Source organism: Neoarius graeffei, chromosome 2 (genome assembly GCF_027579695.1).
Source record: "Neoarius graeffei isolate fNeoGra1 chromosome 2, fNeoGra1.pri, whole genome shotgun sequence".
Taxonomy (NCBI): Eukaryota; Metazoa; Chordata; class Actinopteri; order Siluriformes; family Ariidae; genus Neoarius; species Neoarius graeffei.
In genome coordinates, this window is record NC_083570.1 from 10,783,687 (window position 1) to 10,808,659 (window position 24,973).

Below are 24,973 nucleotides of genomic sequence, written 5' to 3' on the forward strand. Positions count from 1 at the left end.
AAGTGGAGAGAGAAGTCAGGGGAGTGTAAAAGTGCCCCCCCACACACAGTGCAGCTTTTACCTCAGAGAAGGCCTGTTGGCACTGTTCCATCCACTGGACCGGATCTGGAGCCCCCTTTTTAGTGAGATCGGTTAGTGGGCTGGTGACGTCCGAATAATTAGGTATAAACCTACAATAATAGCTGGCCAGCCCCAAGAACCATCTCACCTCCTTTTTGCTCTTGGGTCTCGGGCAGGCCACAATCGCTGAGTTCTTGTTAATTTGGGGACGCACCTGCCCATGGCCCAAGTGGAACCCCAGATACCATACTTCCACCTGCCCAATCGCACACATTTTTGGGTTAGCTGTGAGGCCCGCTCGCCTCAGCGACTTTAGAACAGCCCTCAGGTGTTCCAGGTGCCGCAGCCAATCATTACTGTAAATTATAATGTCGTCTAGATAGGCGGCCATGTAGGCAACGTGAGGGCGGAAGACCCTGTCCATAAGCCGCTGGAACGTAGCGGGCGCCCCAAACAACCCAAAAGGGAGCGTGACAAAGTGGTGTAATCCAAACGGTGTGGAAAAGGCCGTTTTTTGTCGGGATAGAGGAGTCAAGGGGATCTGCCAATATCCCTTTGTTAGATCCAGTGTCGAATAAAAGCAAGCAGCGCCTAACTGATCAAGCAACTCATCAATGCGAGGCATTGGGTATGCGTCAAATTTAGACACCGCGTTGACCTTTCTATAGTCCACACAGAACCGGACCGACCCGTTGGTCTTGGGAACCAGGACCACTGGGCTGCTCCAGTCACTGTGGGACTCCTCAATTATTCCCATTTCGAGCATAGCCTTGAGTTCATCCCAAACCACCTTTTTCTTGTGTTTGGGCAAGTGGTAAGGGCAGCTACGCACTACCACCCCCGGGGTTGTTTCAATGAGGTATTCTATGAGGTGGGTACGACCAGAAAGGGGCGAGAGCATGTCAGAAAATTCCTTCTGCAACTTGGCTACCTCCGTGAGTTGGTCTGGTGAGAGGTGGTCTCCACAAGGGACCGGAGTGGTCCGAGATGTTATCTTTTTTGCCTCCAGCCCCAGTTCCGCCTTCTCTGGGACTACCGATGCCAATGCTACGGGGACCCCCTCATTCCAGCATTTTAAAAGGTTGAGGTGGTAGACTTGCAGTGCCCCGCCCCTATCCGTTCGCTTCACCTCATAGTCAATGTCCTTGACTCGCCATGTGACCTCGAAGGGCCCTTGTCACTTGGCGACTAATTTAGAACTTGACGTGGGCAATACTAGTACTTTGTCTCCCGGTGTGAACTCTCTAAGGCACGTGCCCCTGTCATACAGCCGGCTTTGATGTTCTTGTGCCTGGCACAAATTCTCTTGGGTTAGGTGCGTGAGGGTGTGGAGTTTTGCACGCAGGTCAAGAACGTACTGGATTTCATTTTTACCATGTAGCCCTGTCTAAAATCATACAGTTCATAAAGTCAGTAACATAGCAGGTATATAGTTATATAACACACAAAAGTTCATAATACTAAACTGGTTAAAATATGTATTGGAAAAAATTTATACATATCATATGTACAGTTTAAAATGTTAAATAAATATTTGTAAAAAGAGTAATGTTCCTTTAAAATCCATAATTTAGGAGAAAATGAGTTTGTTTGATCTGCGTAAACAGCTGTGCAACCTAACCTGTTACCAGTTAATGTCAGTCAATCTGTTTATGTATTGTTATTGGGTCCTTAACAAATTAACAGCCAATCCAAGCCGTTCCCTCAAATGGGGCAGGGCAAGTCGCGCAGGCCAGGGTAGTGTTGGGTTTCGCGAGAGACGTACTGTGTCCAGAGAAAGGAGCGACGAGCCGCGTGCTGCTGAGAGTATTTCAAAGTTTTATCTACAATAATAATAATAAGCAGCACAGTGGTGTAGTGGTTAGCGCTGTCGCCTCACAGCAAGAAGGTCCTGGGTTCGAGCCCCGGGGCCGGCGAGGGCCTTTCTGTGTGGAGTTTGCATGTTCTCCCCGTGTCCACGTGGGTTTCCTCCGGGTGCTCCGGTTTCCCCCACAGTCCAAAGACATGCAGGTTAGGTTAACTGGTGACTCTAAATTGACCGTAGGTGTGAATGTGAGTGTGAATGGTTGTCTGTGTCTATGTGTCAGCCCTGTGATGACCTGGCGACTTGTCCAGGGTGTACCCCGCCTTTCGCCCGTAGTCAGTTGGGATAGGCTCCAGCTTGCCTGCGACCCTGTAGAAGGATAAAGCGGCTAGAGATAATGAGATGAGATGAGAGATAATAATAATAATAATAAGTTCAATTTATATAGCGCCTTTCACAAACCCAAGGACGCTTTACAAAAGAGTTACCACCAAAAAAAAAAATTAGGAAGAATAGTGTGAGGTAAAGAGAAAAGTTTTCAAGTTGGCTTTGAAGGAAGAGAGTGTGGAACAGTCACGAAGCGATTGTGGTAACAAATTCCAAAGTTTAGGAGCAGCAACACTAAATGATCTGCCACCCATAGATGCCAATTTAAAATGAGGAACAGTCAGAAGTTCACAGACAGAAGATCTAAGGGAGCGGGAGGGACAGTACAAATGAATTAGCTCACAGAGATAGGAAGGAGCGAAACCATGAAGAGCTTTATAGGTTAACAGCAAGATTTTGTATTTGATCCCCAAGGGAATCCCCGAGAGAGGGATGAGGGGCGGGCTGCACCTCACTCTGACGCGGTGTTGATGTAGACGGCTCTGTGACAGCTTCTCCTGCCAATGCCACACCGGGATCTTCCCATGACCTACTAGGGCAGGACCCACTATGTATTAAATATTCCATTAGTTTTTTAAATCCCGGCCAATCAGTACCCAAAATCAATGAGTGGGTAAGATTGGGACTAACCGCCGCCTTTATTCTATGCATTTGGCCCCAGAATAGAATATGAACAGACACTCGAGGGTAATGGTGAACATCCCCGTGCACACACACAACACTTTCACCGCTTGTGCTCTCCCCAATGCCTCACCTTGCACCAGGCATTGGTGAATTGAGGTCTGATTACAACCAGAATCCACCAAATCATGATATGTATCCCCTTGAATACTCACCGGTATGCGATACGTTCCGGCTCGATCGGGGGCGGTTTCTGGCACATTGGGGATCCAGATTACAGTACCCACCTCCCTTGCGGAGCTCTGACTCTGGAGATGCTCCGATTCCCCGCCACGCCAGCACACCGGCCCAGGCTTTCCCTCTGCACTGGTGTTATGGGTGTCATTTGCCTGAGGGGGAGACACAGACACAGAAGAGGGAGATGGGAGGACACCATGGGTGCAACGGGCCGGCTGGGGAGGAGTCAGCTGCCGCCTCCATGGCAGGGGAGTGGGGTGGGGAATGGGGTGGAGAGGGGGACAAGAGACAGGAGAGAGAAAGAGAGAGAGAGAGAGAGAGAGAGAGAAGAGAAGCGAGGGGAGACGCCTTGTCTGCCTGCCATCGGAGAAGCCTCCAGATGGTCCTCCGCCTGCTCGATGGCTTGTTCCAGCAATGCCGGGTGGTGACACTGGACCCATTCCACCGTTCCATCCGGAAGTCAAGAGATAAACTGCTCCAGTGCCACCAGATCAATGATCTCATCGGCGTTGCAGTCTTCCACCCTCAGCCACCACCGGCAGGCATCCCAGAGTTGCTGTCCGGAAGCGCTGGCAATGTTGCTCCAGGGAGCGGCCGAGCCACTGCAGGGTGGCTTTCCTTAGGTCAGCATAGACCAGTCGGCTGTCAGCAGGGAGCTGCTGCACTGTGAGCTGCACCTCGCCAGTCAGGGGCGAGAGGAGGCACACTGCTCCTGCGGCCACCCCCACACCTCGGCTGCTTGCTCGAAGAGAGCAAGGAACACTTCCAGATCGTCCGGCAGTCCCATCTTCGTGAGGGTGGCGGCAGCTGTGGCCGATGGCCCTGCTGATGTGAGCAGGTGCCAGAACGCCTGGTGACCTTCCTGCTGGGCCAGCATCAAGACTTCAAAATGTTGCTGCTGCTCCTTCCAGAGGGTGATCAGCACTTGATGCTGGTTCTGCTGGGCGGTAGCGAGGGCAAGGATGAGCTCTTCAAATGGGGAGGACTCCATGGGGTGGTTCCCTTCTGTGCTCCCGGGTTTCAGCACCACTATAGCACTTCCTGATGTGGGTGGAGCACAGGAGCATGGCAGGTGAGAGTTGATATTACCCAAACCACTTTATTTAGCTTTTCTGCTTGCTTGCTTGCTCTTGCTTGCACGCACGCACGCACGCACTCACACATGCATTGTGGTCGGGGAGAGAGTTCCCTTTCTCTACTCTCTCTCTCTCTCCTTTTATGCTCCATCCCTGTAACAAACAAACACACACACACACACACACAATTGACAGCAGGTGGAATAACTTAGCCACTTACCTTCCCCGACCCTGCCCTCCATTCACAGGCTGCTGCTTGGCCATGCCCCCGCTGCCACAACATGTTATACGCCCAGGACAGCCTCCGACAATAGTTATTAAAATAAGGACATTTTTTCATTCTTATCACAGGAAACTGGTTGAGGCCATCAACATGCATCAGTCAAACCAGGAAATGGTGAGTCATGAACATGACTTTTGTAGATGACATGTATTTTGTAGACATTAGACAGTACTCTGCACTGAATGGCCACATTTTAACCAGTTAATTGAAATTTAATCCTTCTTGATTAGTATCTGTTAAGAAAGTTGAGCAAATAAGTAGTCCTGAGCCAGACCAAATGTTGAGTGGGATAATCGAAAGGCCCTCCATGTGAGGCATTTGGTGGAAAAATCTTATCTTTGCCATCCACTTTGCAGGCGGTTGACTTTGGACACTTCTCGCCCTCCCTTCTTTAAGAGAGTTCCTTGGAGTACATTTTTTGCTATTGTTTATTAAATATTGATATATGAAATACAGCCTAATTATAATGCATATCAAACATACAACAGTGGAATATATATGTATGTGTGTATGTATATATGTGTATGTATAGCCATGTATACCATACATATGCTTTGTCTAAAACTGCTCTCTGTTCTTACACAACAGAACCTGGATCAGGATTCCTTTGACCACGACTCTGACAATGACTCAGAAAATCCACATGATGGTGGTGGGATTACTGTAAGTAATCTACTAATAACTACGACTGTACTACTAATCTACTGGTTTCTGTGTTTGACTATTTCACGGACAGCACTTCCTCTAAGACTTCTTTATTCTTAAACAACAGAACCTGGATCAGGATTCCTCTGACAACAGATCTGAAGATGCACATGATGGTGATGACATTACAGTAAGTAATTTTAACAGGGCAATGATCTCACATCTGATTTTCGCGTCTTTGAACTTTAACTACTTTGCTTTCCTAGTTTTTTTATTAACCTAAGCCTTATTTTTACCCTGTATACAACAATGCCACATCTTTAAACATAAATCTCAATTTTCAAAATAGTAGTGGGTTTTGTTTTTTTTTGATAGCATGTTAATAAGGACAACATGTTCATTCCTGCATATTAAAACGAAGTTCAGTGCATATTGAAACAATTATGATTTCTTTTGTATCACTGAATGTTCGGGGGTTGAACCCTGATTAATGGTTAGATTGAATACCTCACAGGAATCCACAACCTGTTTACAGCCACATTATACTGAATTTGTGAACAACAACGAATGTAATTGATTTTTGGAGGTCATCAAACCCAACTTGTATTCAATATACATGGTTTAATGCTGCAGGAAACAGTCAGTGTTCGAGACTAGATTACTGGCTTATCTCTTGTGAGCTGTATAATGATATTTTAGATTGTGAAATTTCAGCCTCTCCGCTCACAGACCATTGTACGATTAGTCTAAACCTATTCACGTCTAAGCAACACAAGATCCTTCCTAATATCTGGAAATGTAATAACGACTTCTTACAGAACGGTGAATTTTGTGATCAGGTGAAGTCTCTTATTTTGGAAGTTGAAGAGTTAGACATGTCTGATAGGAGTAAATGGGAATGGTTTAAGTTTAAGGTCAAACAAATACCAATTGGCATGGGTAAAAAACTTTCATGGATAAGGAAACAAGAACAAAAGGATCTGATTGATAAAATTAATACATTAGTAAATAACACAACTATCCTTCGAAAACATTTCAGAATTACAGTCACTGCAGTCTCAACTAGATGAAATGTACACAATAAAGGCAAATGGAGCTTCCACTCGATCAAGAGCTGGATGGATTGAACAGGGTGAAAAAAGTTCAGCGTATTTCTTCGGACTTGAAAATCAAAGACAAACTAAGAAAAAAATGAGTAAGCTTATGACCAATGATAATATAATAGAAGATCAGAAATGAGTACAGGATGAAATTTGCCTCTTTTATTGTAACTTAAATTTAATAAATCAGAACGTGACATCTTATTTTATCCCACCAGTGATGACATCAAAAAACTGGATGAAGAAGACAAACATACACTTGATGTGGAATGAACTATAACAGAAACTGAAATTGCATTAAAACAAATGAAAAATGGTAAATCACCAGGAATCGATGGCTTAGCATCTGAATTTTTAAAATACTTTTGGGTGGATATTAAAAAAAATATATTATATAGAGCATTTTTAGAATGCATTCACAAAGGATGTTTATCCCCGACAATGAAGACAGGCTTAATAACCTTGCTACCAAAATCCAAAAAAGACTTGTTGTTGCTAGACAATTGGAGACCTATAACCTTACTATGCAATGATTATAAATTACTTGCCTTTGTATCTGCTAATCATCTAAAGCGTGTACTTGTAAAACTTGTAAACGAATATCAGTCAGCCTTCATGAAGGGAAGATATATTCAAAACCACATCCGACTGCTTCTGGATATGATTACCAATCACTTATTCAATCAGATAGTCTTGTTTTATTTCTAGACTTTTTCAAAGCATTCAACACTGTGGAGCACGATATTATGTTTATTAAACTCAAAAGTCTTGGATTTGGAGAAGGGTTCTGCAAGGCTATTAAAATATTTCACAATGACATTTATAGTTATATCTCCCTTAACCCTGGAATGACACCAAAATTTAAGATTTTACGTGAAATCAGACAAGGCTGCCCAATTTCACCAAAATTATTTATTTTATGGACATAAATGCTCACGTACTTAACCTTGTGGAATAATAGAACCATTACTATTAATAGGAAGACTTTATTTCAACAAGAATGGAATGATAAAGTTTTAGATATTACTGATCTAATGGATGAAAATGGACATTTAATGCAATTTAATTAATTTGTAGAAAAGTTTCATTTAAAATGTGTCTATAGAGAAGTTAATCAAATTTGTAGAGCTTTTTCACCTCCCTTAAGATTCACAATAAAAAAATACCCTTGATTATTCAAAGGTGTCGGTCAAACTGCCTGAATTGAAAATCGGTGAAGTGGAAATTGGTGAAAGAAAATCTAATAACAAAGGAATTAGAAATGTTTTAAAATGGAAGCTATTCCCTGACTTAAAAAAAAGTAAGAATAACTGACGATGGAGGAACGCTAACAAATACACACTGTAGTTATCTTAGATGGCCAATTTCACCCACAGTGAAAGAAATTCAGTTTAAAATACTGAACAATATTTATCCAGCTGCTGAAACTCTCAGGAAAAGGTTGAATTTGCTTCTGTCTGACAATGAGTTCAGCACAGAAACTCCATCACTGGGGGAAACTTTATTCTCCTGTGCTCTTATCTTTTATTCTGCAAAGCTTTGATTGTAATATTTGAATAAAAATCCCAAACTCACAGATAAACCTGGATTTATAAGGTTCTATCTATGGGCCAATCATCATCCAGGCTGAATATGGGATGAACACGACATCGGCAGCCTGAACCGATCATGTACTGTATGTTCTAATGGAGTTTAAATATTGTTCAATGTTTTACAATCAAATCTCAGGGCTTAGAAACAACTTCAGATTTGAAAAAGTGAATGTGGATTTTACATCTTAAACACAAGCAGAAAAATCAAATTCATTCCAAAAGTGATATTTTATTTTTATATAGTGTGACCTGAACAGGTTTAAAATGTTGTTCTGTTCTGGCTTTATTACTGTTTATTAGTTATTTAATGAGACGCTGCTTAATATGAAACAAACACAACTTTATAATGCGAAGGTCATGAGATCATTTTCTTTGTAAATTTGACGAGTTTCTTGTCTGACAGTTAATTTTTAACATTTCCTTTTCAATTATTTTAAATTATTCATCTGTTTTCATTAAAATATTAAAATGAGTGTTTTTGTGCAGCTGGATTGTGTTCTAGTGAAACAGACGACTGAGCAACAATGTGGCAACGTGCAGGAATTTTACAGAAAACACTACACACTTTTATTCTGGATCACACAATCTCACTGTAGAACCAGGAGACCAGAACCTAAACCCAGCGTATAGAGGCTGAGTGAATGTGGTGTGGACTCTGTGGAGGAGCTTCATCGTGTCAGAGACGCTGTAGAAGGACAGAGTTCCTGCACTGTGATCCACATACACTCCTATTCTGGAGGGTGATGGAACTCTGAGATCAGTCTTAATGTTGTTGTGATAGAAAAAGAGAGAAGAAAAAGAAGAACAGCACAGACTCCAGGACTGATTGTTGAATCCAAACCCACACTCATCACCCCGTCCTTTCCTTCTGATGTCTTTATTTGAGACTGATATGGACAGACCATCACCGCTCCACTCCACCTCCCAGTAACAACGTCCACACACACTCTCCTTACACAACACCTGCCTGCAGGAATCAAATCTCTCTGGATGATCAGAGTAATGCTGCTCTCTCTCACTGTCTCTCACCGCTCTGTTCTTCTCAGACAGAATGAGGCGACGATGTGCCGTGTTGGGATCCAGAGTCAGATAACAGAAATCTAAAATAAAAGAGAAAAACAAACTGAACAATGTGAACATGTTGGGTTTAATTTACACAATATATTTATGTGAAGTGTGTAGGCCTGTCGCGATATTCAATATATCGACTTATCATACGGTAAATGAAAATGAACTCGGTAATTTTTTCCCCGCGATTTTGCCATTTCCATGCTGTCCATCTCCATAGGGAAGTCTCCAGAGTATTAGTTTGACCCAATGACTGAATAAAACACTGCGCTGTTTTCTGTCGTCTCGTGTGGCTCTCTGTCAGAGGTGGGGCTTCCCAGCATGCAACAGTTATCCAGCCAGGGGATCCACTGAATAGAGAAAAGACAACAACATGGTGTTCTGCTGTACAGACCATAGGTGTAGAATTGGGTCTGGACAGTATGGACGGGTCCCTATCAATATAAAATAAAAATAAAATAAAAATCCCGCTCCGTGCGCAGTACACAAAGGGTTCCTGTAGGTTTCCACTGAGCGGAGCCACACAAAATTCGCTCATGAATATTCGCTCTAGGGGCGTGATCACGGAAACAGCTAGCGGGTTCGGCTACCATGTCAATTAGCAAGTGCGGTTGCAGTGCAGTGAGCGGCTACTAGCTAGCAAACTGTCCTTGAGGAATGTAGCGTTAGATTAGCTCAGAAAATTAATCAGTTCACAACAGTTCGGATTCAGTGTGTAAAAACGACAACATACGAATATGACTGTTTGTTTTCTAAGTTTGTGTGGCATGTAAATAACAATCCGACTTGATACAACAACAACTGGTTCATTAAGGTCACAAAGACATTATTAAATCCTATCAGATTGTGCTAATGTTGGCTAATATTGCACCAAGTCTTGCCTGCAAGAAGTGCCTGCAAACTTTAGCAGCCCGCTAACCCTGAATCTGAAGCGCTTCAGTTAAGACCTGCAGAGCCCTGACCGAGTTCGGGTAATATGACACATGGAAACAACAACCCAATGGTGGTGTGGACATTGTTCGAGACCCAGACACCTTTTAATCAAATCAAACATTTTCACGTAATAAGCAGAACAGCCTCCGCCTTCTGGATCAGAAATTTTTGGTGACTCCGCCTCTCTTTTGAAAACGTCACATACCGAGTCACACATCCGCTGAACTGATTGGTTTTCAAGGCGGTTCATTTGAAAGCTGGAGGCGAAAAACTTTTCTCTGTAGAACCCTGTCACTCCCTCCTTCCCCCACTCTGGGCTCAAGAAGACAACAAAAGGGCAATAATATAACAACCACCAATCAGAATTCAGATATATTCTGTTGCCAAGTAAAATTGTAATCTTTCAAAGTGTCAAAGTTCTCAAGCCCTCGTGCTGTTTTACCATTAGATCAATCACATATCAGCTTAAACTAGCATTCTAAAACTAGTTAAAGATCCCACAGAAGAGAGCCGACTCCCCCTGCCAGCCTCATGGAACGCAGTGTTTAAGGCTCTGGATGTCTTTTATTTCCATTTATGAGGGAAAGGAACATACACCCTCCCAACAGTCAGTGCGTTATTCGCTTGTAAAACACATTTGCAAATTGTCTGTGAAGATTCTCAGTCATCCAGGTGATAGTAAACTGTGGGTGGTAAAAGAGAGCAACTGGACTTGCTTGAAGATTCTTGAAGACATTTCACCTCTCATCCGAAAGGCTTCTTCAGTTCTGTCTGACTAATGGGGCTTTTCCACTACCAACGCGGCTGAGTTGGGCTGAGCCGTGCGGTGCTGAGTTGGACTGAGTCGAGCTGAGTGGGGCTGTTGGAGTTGCATTTCGACTACAACCGTGCTGAACCGTGCTGGCTGGAAGTGGGTGGACACATTGGGTGGAGTTAGCGAAAGTGGGTGGACGTCACGTGATGTCGTTAGGCTGCGCAAACAGTGACATCAGTGACCTTTTAAGCGGTAGTCTCACAACCCGGATAGTAAACAATAAACATGGAGGACATGGAGTCGTTAATGTTGCTGGTCTTGGTGCTGTGGCTTGTTGTCACCGACAACGCCAACAGATACTGGCAAGAGCGTATAGATGAGGCAAGGCGCATAAGGCTTCAGAAATTCTCGTAATTCATAATTATTCTTCTTCTGGGTTTACGGTGTTTTACAGATCCCAGCGTGCTCGCGGGGCGTGTGTGGGCATGTGAGGACACTCCTCCTCACCAATCAGTGCACAGGGGAGTGTCTCCTCACTCCCCTAGCCCCACTCAGCTCGGTTTGGCTCACTTCAGTGAAGTGCGAAACCGTGTAAACCCGCAGTTCTGAAGTGCTTTCTTGATGTGATTCTGTTCCTTCTCTTTTCCATCTACTGTTGTAGGAATGTTCTGAGCCTTGTGTTGCAAGGTCCTAATGACCCCCAATTTGTGTTCCAGTGGGTGGTGAGAGTTGAAGAGTAGGTACTGGTCTGTGTGTGTGGGTTTCCAGTAGACCTCGATGCTAAGGCTTCTGTCTTGTCTAATGTGTACATCACAATCCAAGAAGGCTAGATTATTCCCACTGATGTCTTCCCAAGTGAAATTGATGTTGATATCCACTGCACTGATGTACTTAGAGAAGGCTTCCACCTCAAGGGTTTTGATTTTAACCCAGGTGTCATCCACATATCTGAACCAGTGGCTGGGAGCAACTCCTGAAAAAGTGGTCAAAGCTTTATGTTCCACTTCCTCCATGTAAAGATTGGCCACAATAGGGGACACCGGTGAGCCCATGGTGCATCCATGCTTCTGTCTGTAGAAACTTTCATTAAACTGGAAATATGTGGTAGTCAGGCAGAGGTCAAGCAGGGTGCAAATCTGGTCCGTGGTGAGGTTCGTTCTATCCAGTATGGTGCTGTCTTGAAGGAGTCGTTTTCTAACAGATTCGACTGCTTCTGTGGGGGGAATGCTTTGTTGTTAAGATGAAGATAGACAGCAGAGTACTGACCTGAGGAACTGGCTGTCCTGTGTTGAGCCATGACAATGTAGTGTATGCAATTCAGTGCAGTGAGGAATGCACGGACTCGTATATTGGGGAAACAAAAGAACCGCTTCACAGGCGCATGGCTCAACACAGGAGAGCCAGTTCCTCAGGCCAGGACTCTGCTGTCTATCTTCATCTTAACAACACAGGGCTCAGAACATTCCTACAACAGTAGAGGGAAAAGAGAAGGACCAGAATCACACCAAGAAAGCACTTCAGAACTGCGGATATCCCAACTGGGCCTTCTTCAAGAGCAGAAAAAGGAACATAACGGACAAGGAGGATAACAGGAACAAATGCAAGAACATTGTCATTCCCTACATTTCTGGTCTATCTGAGAATCTCAGGAGGATCTTCTACAAACACAACAATCCGGTACATTTCAGACCCAGTAATACCCTGAAGCAGAAACTGGTCCGCCCTAAGGACAGAATAGCCAGACACAAACAGGACAACGTAGTATATGCAATTCAGTGCAGTGAGGAATGCACGGACTTGTATATTGGGGAAACAAAACAACCGCTTCACAGGTGCATGGCTCAACACAGGAGAGCTAGTTCCTCAGGCCAGGACTCTGCTGTCTATCTTCATCTTAACAACAAAGGACACTCATTTCAGGATTGCAACATACTCACTTTAGCCAGAGAGGATCGTTGGTATGAGCGAGGAGTTAAAGAGGCCATTTTTGTCAAACTGGAACGGCCATCACTGAACAGAGGTGGGGGTCTAAGACATCATTTATCAGCCACCTACAGTACAGTCCTTGGCACACTTCTCAGACAACTGAATGCACACCAAAACCCAGCTGTTTTCAGTGACTCACAGGAGGACAGAGAGAACCAGGAATCCATTGATCACCCCAACGACTCTCGAGGCCGTTCACTCCCAGCCCCCAGTGACCCACACCAACAGGATGACTCAACAACACCTTAGGATTGCTTTTCATCCATGAGAGGATAAATACCTGATACTCCCTATTAATCAGACAGAACTGAAGAAGCCTTTCGGATGAGAGGTGAAATGTCTTCAAGAATCTTCAAGCAAGTCCAGTTGCTCTCTTTTACCACCCACAGTTTACATTTGCAAATTGGTAGAATGAGTTAATCATCACATGCAAGATTTGCAGTTAATCAAATGGATTTCATATTATTATTATTATTATTCATGAATTACTACAGTTCTGAACTTCAAATGTTAAAAGTTTGGCCTTTGGAGAGATGATGGAGACTCTTTTGGTGGAACACAACGAAGCAAAATATTGTGACCCTCTAATGTTGACCTGAAGTTGGCACCACTGGGGGTTGGCATTGGGTTTTTGTCCTCACCAATGTTAATACCAAACCTACGGACTTGCCTACATGTTATCTCGTTCTAATTGTTGTGACTTTTATCCAAATGACAGCTGCCAATACATTGTTACTTTGCACTTTTTGTTGATCTGGGTACTAATCTTTGAGAAACTGGATTGGCAGAATGTTGCCTGTGAAGAAAAGAATGTCTTTTTATTACCCTGTGCCAAGTTTATGTTCACTTAAGTGCAATTTTTAAGAGCCAAAAATTGCATTTTATTTATTGTTTTTGTGGTGAGTGGTTTTGTTTGATTGTTTTATTTCTTGAGCTTATTTATTTTTTACGTTCCATTGTTGAATTGAATAAGTTTACTTAATTAAAAAGTTTACTGTACTATGAAAGGGTGTATTTGCATAATCATTATTATTTTACTAGTGGCATAAAATTGTCCTGAAAAAATGTCAACAATAATATCGTTTATTGCAATAATTTCTGAGACAATATATCGTCCAACAAAATTTGTTCTCGTGACAGGCCTAGAAGTGTGTGTGTGTGTGTGTGTGTGTGTGTGTGTGCTCGATGTACATTTCAGAAAGTCTTCTCTGCTCTGTGATTCTGGTCCTGAAATGATCTGAACTGCTGCAGCTGTGGAGAGAAAAATAGAAACATGAGTTTGTGTAAAAGATGGAAAGAGTTTAAAGTGATCCAGTCAGTTTATTCATTTTAAATCAGTGTTTTCGTTCAAAGTGTCGGGTGAATAAAGTGTCTGCAGAAAAGAAAGCAGGAGCATCGCTAAGAAATAACACATCACTGTGTTTCTCCAGCAGGAACAGCTCCTCTTACCATGTGGAGGGATTTTGTTGAATTCCTCCTCACAGAATTCCTCGAGTCTCTTTTTCAGATCTGAAAGAGAATTCCTCACTCCATCAAATGAGAGATGTTGATGGACAGTGACGCTGGATGTGTGAAATGATGGTCTTTGAAATTGAGGAGACCGAAGTCCAGAAGCTAAAACCTACAGAAAGCAAATGAAATGTAAAACCCACTTATGATGTCAGACAGGGACATTTATTGTTCCCTTAATGAGAGGTGTTTTAGAGAGTGTGTGAGGAACAGCTGGCTCTGTAGATCAGACAGTGAGTGTTACCTGGAGGAAATGGATGTGATCGTGTGTGTGTGAAAGCTGCTCCAGCTCAGTGACTCTCCTCTGAAGATCAGCAATCTCCTGCTCCAGTTGCTCCAGGAGTCGTTCAGCTCGACTCAGTTCAGCCTTCTCCTGATCTCTGATCAGCTCCGTCACCTCCCAGCGCTTTTTATCCATGGAGCTGATCAGCTCAGTAAAGATCCTCTCACTGTCCTCCACTGCTGTCTGTGCACTGAGCTGTTAGGACACACACACACACACACACACAAGATGTAAAGCTCATCTATCATTCCCTCTCTTACTGGGACTGTAAATGACTCATTGTCCATGTTGTGTGTGTTTCTCGGAGCAGCTCTGTCTCTGCTCACTGCTCACCTTTATAGTGTTCACAGCCTGTTTCAGCTCCTGCACCTTCTTCTGCTTCTCCTGGATTCTCTGCTGGGATTTCATCTGCTCCTCCTTTAACTCACTCTGAGGACAAATAAAATACATTCAGCTTTTTATACAGTACGAGAGAACTGGTTCTATATTAATGTCAGTTCAAAGTACATTCATGTTTCACTCTGAAGGTTATGTACTCTGTGTTTGTGCGTGTGTGTGCGTGTGTGTGTGTGTGTGTGAGAGAGAGAGAGAGAGAGAGAGAAATGTTCATTAACTGATCTGGGCTGGGTTTCCCGAAAGCCTCTTAAGGCCAAAAGAGTTTTAAATGACCTCTTAAGATCCATCATCAAGCTAACATGGTTTTCCTGAACAACATCGTAGCACAAGTCGTCCTTTAGGCCAAGTTTACATTAGACCGTATCTGTCTCATTTTCTTCGCGGATGCACTGTCCGTTTACATTAAAACGCCTGGAAACGCCGGGAAACGGGAATCCGCCAGGGTCCACGTATTCAATCCAAATCGTGTCTGGTCCGGTGCTGTGTAAACATTGAGAATACGCGGATACGCTGTGCTGAGCTCTAGCTGGCATCGTCATTGGACAACGTCACTGTGACATCCACCTTCCTGATTCACTGGCGTTGGTCATGTGACGCAACTGCTGAAAAACGGCGCGGACTTCCGCCTTGTATCACCTTTCATTAAAGAGTATAAAAGTATGAAAATACTGCAAATACTGATGCAAATACTGCCCATTGTGTAGTTATGATTGTCTTTAGGCTTGCCATCCTTCCACTTGCAAGTGGTAAGTGACGCGCATGCCCGACATGCACTTAGAGCACACACACAGCGGCTCAGTCCCAAATCACTGCTCGTGCGCTCCACTCGCGCGCTCTGTGAGCTGCGCAGGGCCGGAGTGCGCACCCTCCAGAGGGCACTCGCTGTTCAGGGCGGAGTGATTTGGAGTGCAGGATGCCTGCGGAGCTGAGCGTTTCCATGTATTGGCGTTGCTATGTGCACGCGAATCGTGTATTGGTATTGCTGTGTGCACACTAATCGTTTTAAAAACGTTAATCTGATGATCCGCTGATACGGTCTAATGTAAACCTCACCTTAGTTTGCTCAGAATTTACGAGAGACCCGGAGCACTCATTCAAAACAAAGAGCGACTCGCTCGCTGCCAAATCCACAGAATGCGCATGCGGCTCTGAGGGACTCTCACAGTCAGCGGGGGAAACTGGGGTTGAATCTGCTGGTGGTGTTCAATTAGTTTTCTTCTACATTGCAAGTACATCGAGTTAATTATCAGAGGTGGACAGTAACGAAGTACATTTACTTGAGTTCTGCACTTAAGTACACTTTTTGAGTATCTGTACTTTACTTGAGTATTTTTTTCTTTGGAAACTTATGACTTTAACTTCACTACATTTGAAAGACAAATATCGTACTTTTTACTCCACTACATTTCTATCAAGGTCTTCGTTACTCGTTCCTATGAAGCGGTTTTGAAAGTGGATGTTTTTTCTTTTCTAAAACGTGATTGTTTTTTTCCGCAGGTGACACTGAGACAGTCTATCAGTAATCACTAGGGTCACGTCACGTCCATAGACTGGATAAAATCAAGATCAATGATTTCTCCGCAGCATTATTTAACACGATCAGTTGATGGCAGAATGGAAGGAGGCGGTTCTTCTGGGGAATGCACACACCCACGGTTCTATAGCTAGAACCCATGATTCAGTTTTCTGAAAGGAATAAAGAGTCGTTTCATTTTAAATATTTGCTTTGTTTGCCTAAAACTGAGCACATCACAGCCTACAAAAACTCGCCATCCCACCTGTGGAAGCATATTGAGGGATATAAACATTTTATTCCAAGAGAAAGCCTGCAGCAAAGTTGTCTGTGCTTTTAGAGCTAGCGATAACGTTGCAATCGCTACACAGTCTGATTAGTCAAATGAAATTCTGTGGATTTGCTCGCCAAGTTTCCACAGTCTTATCCACAGCTAATGTTTACACATAGTTAACTTGGACACTGTTAGTTATGTCTAATACGATTGCTTTTAGCAGCTACTAATGCCTATATCGGGGACGCGAACTACAAAGATGCTCTTCATCCTGTTGCTCTTTAGACTCCTTCTTATGAGTGAGTTCGGGAAAACCACGTACAGAGACAACATTTGTTCCTTAAGAGAGTCTCTCAACTCTCTCTTTAGGTCTGAAGGGCAACGTTATCAGGAAACCCACCCCTAACCAGATTACGACCATCACTGAAGATAAATTTAACACTCTGTTCACCAGAACACAGACAATTTCAATCAGCTTTTACAGAATCTTTCTGATTGAGACACACATTGAAATTAAAGTTCAAATCATATCACTGACTAAAGCACCTGTTTCTAGATGGGAAACTATAATTAAATTGATTTAATTCTGGAAAGATTTCTAGTTCTTACCTGTTTCTCAGCTCTTTCTGTTGCAACTGAAACAGCGTCATGGTCTTTATGTTTCTCGAACATGCACAAATAACAGATGCAGGTTTGATCAGTGCGACAGTAGATCTCAATCAGCTTGTTATGTTCAGAGCAGATCTTCTCTTGGAGTTTTGCTGAGGCTTCAATTAATGTGTGTTTTTTCAAAGCAGGAACTTCAAGATGAGGTTTCAGATGAGTTTCACAAAATGAAGTCAAACAAATCATGCAGGACTTGTCGGCTTTGTGTTTTCTCCCGGTGCAGAAATCACACTCCACATCTCCAGGTCCAGTGTAACAGTGAGCAGGAGAAGCAATTTGGACTTCAGTCTTCTTCAGTTTCTCCACCACTTCATCCAGCATGTTGTTTCTGCGTAGAACAGGCCTTGTCGTGAAAGTGTCTCTGCACTGAGGACAGCTGTAGATGCCCTTCTGATCCTCCTGATCCCAGCAGTCATTAATACACACCTTACAGAAACTGTGACCACAGGGGATAGTCACCGGATCCTTCAGGAGATCCAGACACACTGGACACATGAACTGGTCCTCAGAAAGCTGAGCGACTGAAATACTGGCTTCGGCCATTTTCCTGAACTCACAGACTGAGAGAGAGAGAGAGAGAGAGGTTAGTTTTGTTTTCTCTGAAATGAGGCGTGACCTCCTGGTCCTGTGTCTGTGAAAGAAAGATAATGAGAGAGGAGGAGCACAAACACAGAGAGGTCATGAACACTCCTCTATTAATCATTTCATCTCCCTTCAGTGCAGAAATATAACCCATGTAGCCGCACTGATTAGGATTAATTTCATGATATTTTATAAAAGTTGATTCAGTGGATTCGAATAAAATGTCCAAAAAAAAAAAAAACAGTGAAAAAAATCATCATTCAGAAAAATCTGGAAGTCCAACTCTCTAAAGCCCCAAAAAAGTCAAGAGTTCAAACAAAAAAGTGAAAGCAAAGACCAAAGACAAATGCGAACAGTCAGGTGAGATCACTAACAAAACCATCTTCAACACAATTCAAGACCTGATGAAGAGGTTTGATGAGCAAGATGACAGGATTAAAACTTTTGAAAGTCAGCTAGCAGCCAATACACAAGCAGTAAGAGAAAATAAGGAAGAAATAAGCAAAATGAAGGCAGAAATAATGTTGGTGAAAAAGGAAAACGCCTCACTGAAACAGATGTGTTTGGATCAAGCCAGATATAAGAGAAGGTGGAATCTCAGATTGATAGGTCTTCCCGAGAAAGACCAAGAGATCACTAGAGAGACTGTGATTGGCATCCTCACCCGGGTGATCCCGTGGTCAGTGGATAAACTTCACCAAACAGTGAGTATAGTGCACTGCTTGGGAAAGGGGAATGACGCAGATACCAACAAAATGCCTCGACCTGTAATCATCCAGTTTGCCATGCCAACTGTTGGGGATGAAATATGGAAGAAATCAAGAGAGGCGAGTGTAACCCAGTATAGAATTGGGCTCTATAGTTATATATTGAACCAGATCACCTCCTGACCCCAAGGAGTTGGGTGAGATCATCTTTAACGTGAAGAGGAGACCCCCCCATCTCTTCATTCATCATTTGGATACAGCAGTGTGGTCGGACTGTTAAAGCCCCACAACGACATCCGATTTGACTACTTTTCTTTTGACATGCCCAAGAACACTCTGGACTGAAACTGACTTGAGACTACCTTATATGACTAAAGCTCGCTGAACTGACCACAAACAAAGGGACAAAGTTGAACTGCACTGAACCAAAGGAAACCTGAACTTTATTGCATGCAAAGAGACATTTTCTTTGACTGTAAGTGAATTGTGTTCAAACTCAAACTGTTTTTGTTTAAACTGTGAAACACTTAAAGCATTTATTGTGGTATTGAATGCCCTCTTTACTCTAGGAGTACTTTACTTAAGGTCAATATGAAACAAAAATAAGAAACATGAAGCAATTCTACACATATTAACATTTTTCATTAAACATTTATTTGTCTAATTTGACAAGTATAAAACATCAAGCGTAAATCCGAACTGCTTTACTTTGCAAATGACATGTAAAAATGTCCATGTTATAAAAACAGCAAGCTGAACTGAACTCTGCTTATTAGTAAGCAGTCTCTCAAACCTGGGTGAAATGCACCAAGAACAATGGGCCCTTCAATTTAAGTTACCACACAATAACATAAAATGCCAGTTAACAGAGCCTGTTTGGCATTCATAGAAACCTCAACTTGCATTACATAAAGTATTACTATATATTATCTAGTTTAACTTTTAGCATGGTTTATTCTTGCCAGTGAGCATGTGACAATGTCCATGTGAGCATGTGGCTAAAATGCACCAAGAACAATGGGCCCTTCAACTAATTTAAAGGAACACTTCACTCAAAAATGAAAATTCAGTCATTATCTATTCACCCCCATGCCAATAAAATGTCAGGTCAGCGTTTTTTTATTCCACTAAACACTTCCGGAATTTCACAGGAAAACAGTGCTGCAGCTTCCTCCCAAACTCCTGAAGCCAATGGTGACCAGAAGAAAAACAGACCAAAAAAAGAAGAAAAAAAATACTGCTTGTCTAGTATAAGCCAAGTCTCCTAAAGCCCTCACATGCCAAGTTGACTTGGGAAAAAAATAAAAAACAAACAAAAAAACATCCTTTTCACCATTGTTTTAGACCAAAGCTCGGGACTACCTTCACATTTGCTACAATGGACAGTCATTTACACCATTTTTCAGCTAAAACATGGTGTAAATGACAACTTTTCCAAGTTAACTTCACATGCAGGGCCTTTAGGAGACTTGATTACACCAGATGAGCAGTATGAAGGCACTTCTTGTTTTTACTTTTTTTTTTTACATTTGAAAACTGGTAAACATTTACATCAGTTGTTCAAGAGGAAGCTACAATGCTGTTTTTTTTTGTGAAACTCCAAGAGTGTTTTGTGGACTAAAGAACTTCATCCTACTTTCAATAGTGGTGCATAGATAACGACTGAATTTTCACTTTTGGGTGAACTGTACCTTTAGGTCAGTACGTAATAGCAAAAAAGGCCAGTCAACAGAGGCTATTTGGCATAGAACTCTCAACTTCAATGACATAATAAAATTGTTGGCATTTTATCTAGAATAACTCAACCATGATTATTCTTGCCAATGAGCATGTGAAAAAATCCATGCTATGAGAGCATCACGCCAGACTTAACTGCGTATAGCTGAAATACACCAAGAACAACGACATTTTGCATCCGTCTAAAATGCACCAAGAACACACTCAAAAAAATAAAACATTGGATTTACTTAACCGAGTTATGGCAACCGGTCCCACGAAACTGTGTTAATTTAGATGTATTGAATACAGTTATGTTTTGAATAACTCAACATAACTGTATTCAATACATCTAAATTAACACAGTTTCGTGGGACTGGTTGCCATAACTCGGTTAAGTAAATCCAATTTTTTTTTTTTGAGTGCAGTGACGCTTCACATTAAAGTTCCACAACAGCAAACAATACCAATCCAAAATGCAATTTCACTATCAATGGAAACCTCAACTCTTATGTAAGCGTTAAGACAATAGTACAGCAGCTAAACTTCCGACAGATAGACCTTGCAAATGAAAAATTCTCTCACTAAGAAAGCATCTTGCTGAACAGTAGCCAGCACCTACATACTCAGGTAATTTTTCAGTCTCTGAACCTTGTTTGAAAGGTTTCCAGAATCCAGTTCCAGCAGTACTTTCTGGAATACCTCAAAACTGAATTTGAGGTTCTTGGGGTATCTCAGATACAATGCGTAGGTCAGTCCCAACAGATAGCAGCAGGCTCTGCTAAGATCCCCAAGACTGCTGAGGACAGTGTTGCCCTCAATCACAATCCCGACATCAACTGACCCATCTTGGTTTTGCAGCAGGCAAATCTTCATCACCTCATCTGCCAACTCCTCTTGAACACTGACAGATCCATCAGCAGCATCCTGCAGACATTGTAAAGATAACCATTAAGAGCTCAGTACTGCCTCTGTTGCCACAGAGAAAAGTGGAATTATGATTTTATTGGGCCATGAGGTCGTATGAGGGCTTTCACGTGGGGATAGGATAATAGTGTCTTGCGAAGACACTAATGTGTCATCCGTCTGGTAATCTGCCATTGTATCAGTAGCAGAGCTTGAACTGTCATTCATTATATCTGTCTGGTTTTCAGTCAAAGCAGTCAATGTAAGAACAACTGATGGAATGATCACAACTTTGATTGTCCCCTTGTGTTTAATCTGGTTGGTAGAATGGAGAGTGAAGTACTCACAAACTCCTCATCCAAGTAATGCAGGGTGAAATCCTCAATGAGTCCAAATGTCTCTTTCACAGTCTCATGTAACTGTTCTACAGTACTGGGTATTGCTGAGGACAATGTAAGCTTCTCACTCCGGTGTTCTATAATAACTTTCAAAGCAACTGAATCCATCTGGACAAAAACAGAAAAAAATCATTAACCTGAAGGAAGGTGTTGGACATTTAAGAGTCAGTCTCATCACCTAACACTGGCAAACAATGTGGCATTTCAATGTCACCATGTGTTTTCCTCCCACAAAATATGCTGTCAAGGGATATGTGTCCCCAAGTTCACTCTGCTGTACCAGGGTCATTTTCCTAGAGTAGTCTAACATAAATGCCCTAAAATGTTCATCATACCAGCTGTTAAACATTTTCACAATGAAACTGAGACTGCCATCTACAATAACAATCTGTGAAATCATAACAAAATCAGGTATACTACCAGTTGACCCATAAGGCAAAACCATCCCAGCAGCATATTTAGTTCCATGGTGTATGGCCACGTTGCTCAAATTCACTGCCTTGAAAGACTGCTGTATTCCCATATCAAGTATTTCTAATGGAAAAGATGGTATTTTTGTGACACATACCGCAGGTTCCAAAGCATTTTCTTGTGAATTGTATGCCACCATCATTTGGTGCTTTGAAGCAAGTGACATCAATACATTTCTGAAGCTGTTAGTGTGTCTAACAACATGCTTAAAGAAGCTACACTCAAAAAAATAAAACATTGGATTTACTTAACCAAGTTATGGCAACCGGTCCCACGAAACTGTGTTAATTTAGATGTATTGAATACAGTTATGTTTTGAATAACTCAACATAACTGTATTCAATACATCTAAATTAACACAGTTTCGTGGGACTGGTTGCCATAACTCGGTTAAGTAAATCCAATGGTTTTTTTTTTTGAGTGTATGCTTTGCTTCAAATCACACAGTCCAGAGGCTAACCAAAGGACCAAACCCTCTTATTAGATCAGGATAATGCTTCAAAAAATAGTACTTTGGAATTAATTTTTGATCTGGGAAAACTTCCAACAGCCTGTGGCGATGTTCTGATATCAGTGTGTCTAGGTAGCAAATACTTTCCTCAGTATGAATGCACTCAAAAAAAAAAAAAAAACATTGGACTTACTTAACCGAGTTATGGCAACCAGTCCCACTTAACTGTGTTAATTTAGATGTATTGAATACAGTTATGTTGAGTTATTCAAAACATAACTGTATTCAATACATCTAAATTAACACAGTTTCGTGGGACCGGTTGCCATAACTCGGTTAAGTAAATCCAATGTTTTATTTTTTTGAGTGTGGGGGCTACTACAAGCTCGGTTATATCTTTTAAAGTCATGAGAATTTGCCATGCTGGATCATTCAGTGGTATCTTCGCACCAATAATGAATGATAATAATCTTAACAATGTCCAGTTTTCACTGGCATTCCCACCAATACTTTTGCGAGAGGCAAAATTTGCTGGGATAGGTTGGGGTGATCAGTTTTATCAGTACATTTGTATGGAAATTGACTTTTGGACTTGTTAAGTTCTGTCAAGGTGAAATCCTGCTTGTGGATGAACACATTAAGACATAGTGCCAGTTCCAAAGGAATTATACCTTCGAAAAGATCATGTAGAAGGTCAGGTGGGTACCCGGTTACAAAATGGAAATAACTTAATTTCTCAGTTATGGTACAACCTTTCTTCACACCACAACAGTGTACCAGAGCAGGATTTCTCTTTACAGACTGAACATGTAAATCATAGTTCTCTTTTGTTCTTGGTGGAAAAACTCATGAATGCACTTCCTTTTGCTGATGGTCAGAACAGTCCCCAATACAAAACCTACAGATATAATGTCCACAAAAGTTTTCTACAAGTCCACTCAAACAATGCGCACCAAGTTTGTCTGCTGAAACACAAAAAAACAACAGTACCTCTGATATTTTTGCCAAACTGGGGCAAAAAAACTCCTTCCTTCTCCAATATTGTGAGATCTTTCAAAAGAGGCTCAAGAACAGTTTCAAAGCCAATTATTTTTTAAATATCATTTGCTTTACAAAGGAGAGCCAAATAAATTGATGTTAGCTGTGATCTCAGTTCAGGATCATAATAACAATGTGCATAATGTGTTTGGCAAATGGCAAACTGTTCGCTGGTAGGGATGTGCCATATAATAATTAGTTCCAGGCTATAAAATCATTTTTTTAAAAAACATATTAGATTTTTATGTAATCCAATAGATGGCAACACAACTATAAATGAACAAAAATACTTTAAAAAATAAATAAAACATTTCCAATAGGACAACTGTCCTTCATTGTAATGAAATAAAACAGTCTTCAGTGCAACAAAAACAGAACAGTCCCTCAGTGGAAAAAACAGGACAGCAATCCTTCAGTGCAGTGGTATGGATCCCACATGCTAACTTGTCAAGACCCGCTCTGATTGGCCAGTCTTGGCCAGTCCTTCAGTTGTCCTTGGACTTTTTCTTTTCCTGGTGTCTTAACTCACAGATCCTTTTGTTTATGGCCGTTCGTATGTCTGGAATCTTCGCTCCTGGGTGTTGCTGAACAACTGCATCTGTAAAAGATAATAAAATAAGAAAGACATCCACAATGTTAGCCTCTGATTGTTGCAAAAGGAAAGATGAGGTGGATCCCAATACTGGTAATATTTTTCTCGTATGCCTAGTCCTCGCTCCTCAGTGTAAATAGTAAACCTGTAAATAGTTCAGTCTGAAATCAGAATTGGCTTCTCAAGGAACCAAGGAAGGAGTTAGGAAGGTTCTCCAAGGGGCTTATAGAGTGAGGAGGTTACACTACTGTATCCACTTTAAGATTTCCAGGAAGTATTTTGGTCAGTGAGAGCAACTGTACTTGTCATAGCCAAATAAAACAGTCTTCAGTGCAACAAAAACAGAACAGTCCCTCAGTGGAAAAAACAGGACAGCAATCCTTCAGTGCAGTGGTATGGCTCCCACATGCTAACTTGTCAAGCTGTAACCCTTGTTACAATGTAAAAACAGAGCACAGGTAAATAATAGTCAATATTAATAGATGGACCAGTAATAGAAGACTATGAGCTTGTGAGAGCCTTTGTTGTTGAGTAATCAAAAGACACAGGCAACAGTGGTTTGAGTTTTTTGTGTGGCCACTTGTTATTAATAACCAATAACACAATGAAAATACAACAGTTTGTTGCAAGGCATTCAATGAAAAATAACAACTAAAATAATAAAGCCGGCAAAATAAAACCCTCTGTCCCAAAGTTAGCGTTGGGGCCCTTTTTCTTCAGATCCGTGTCAAGTGTATCAGTGTATGTGTATTCTGTCCTACCACACAGTCCGTGAGGAAGGGGGAATGAAGGAATCCTTCACCAATCTCAGTTCAATATCGGTGGTTTCAAAGTGGCTCGCCACCCAGCTCACACTGGGAATCTATGGATCATGGACTCTAGAAACAACCTTTCTGGATCTCTGGAAACCTCACACAAACCCAGC

The 24,973-nt window shown here is 42.0% G+C and overlaps 2 protein-coding genes across 2 annotated transcripts in view; both read right to left on the minus strand.

Annotated features, from left to right (window-relative positions):
- LOC132880045 (tripartite motif-containing protein 16-like) overlaps positions 1-24,973 on the minus strand; it is a 542,736-nt gene that overhangs the window by 227,310 nt on the left and 290,453 nt on the right. The window lies entirely within an intron of this gene.
- LOC132880573 (E3 ubiquitin/ISG15 ligase TRIM25-like) lies at positions 6,395-17,763 on the minus strand. Its single transcript, XM_060913794.1, has 6 exons — positions 17,131-17,763; positions 14,672-14,767; positions 14,300-14,533; positions 13,996-14,167; positions 13,738-13,797; positions 6,395-8,905 (listed from the first exon to the last, which is right to left on the minus strand). The coding sequence occupies exons 1-6, from the start codon at positions 17,728-17,730 to the stop codon at positions 8,373-8,375; spliced, it is 1,695 nt and encodes a 564-aa protein (XP_060769777.1). The 5' UTR covers positions 17,731-17,763; the 3' UTR covers positions 6,395-8,372.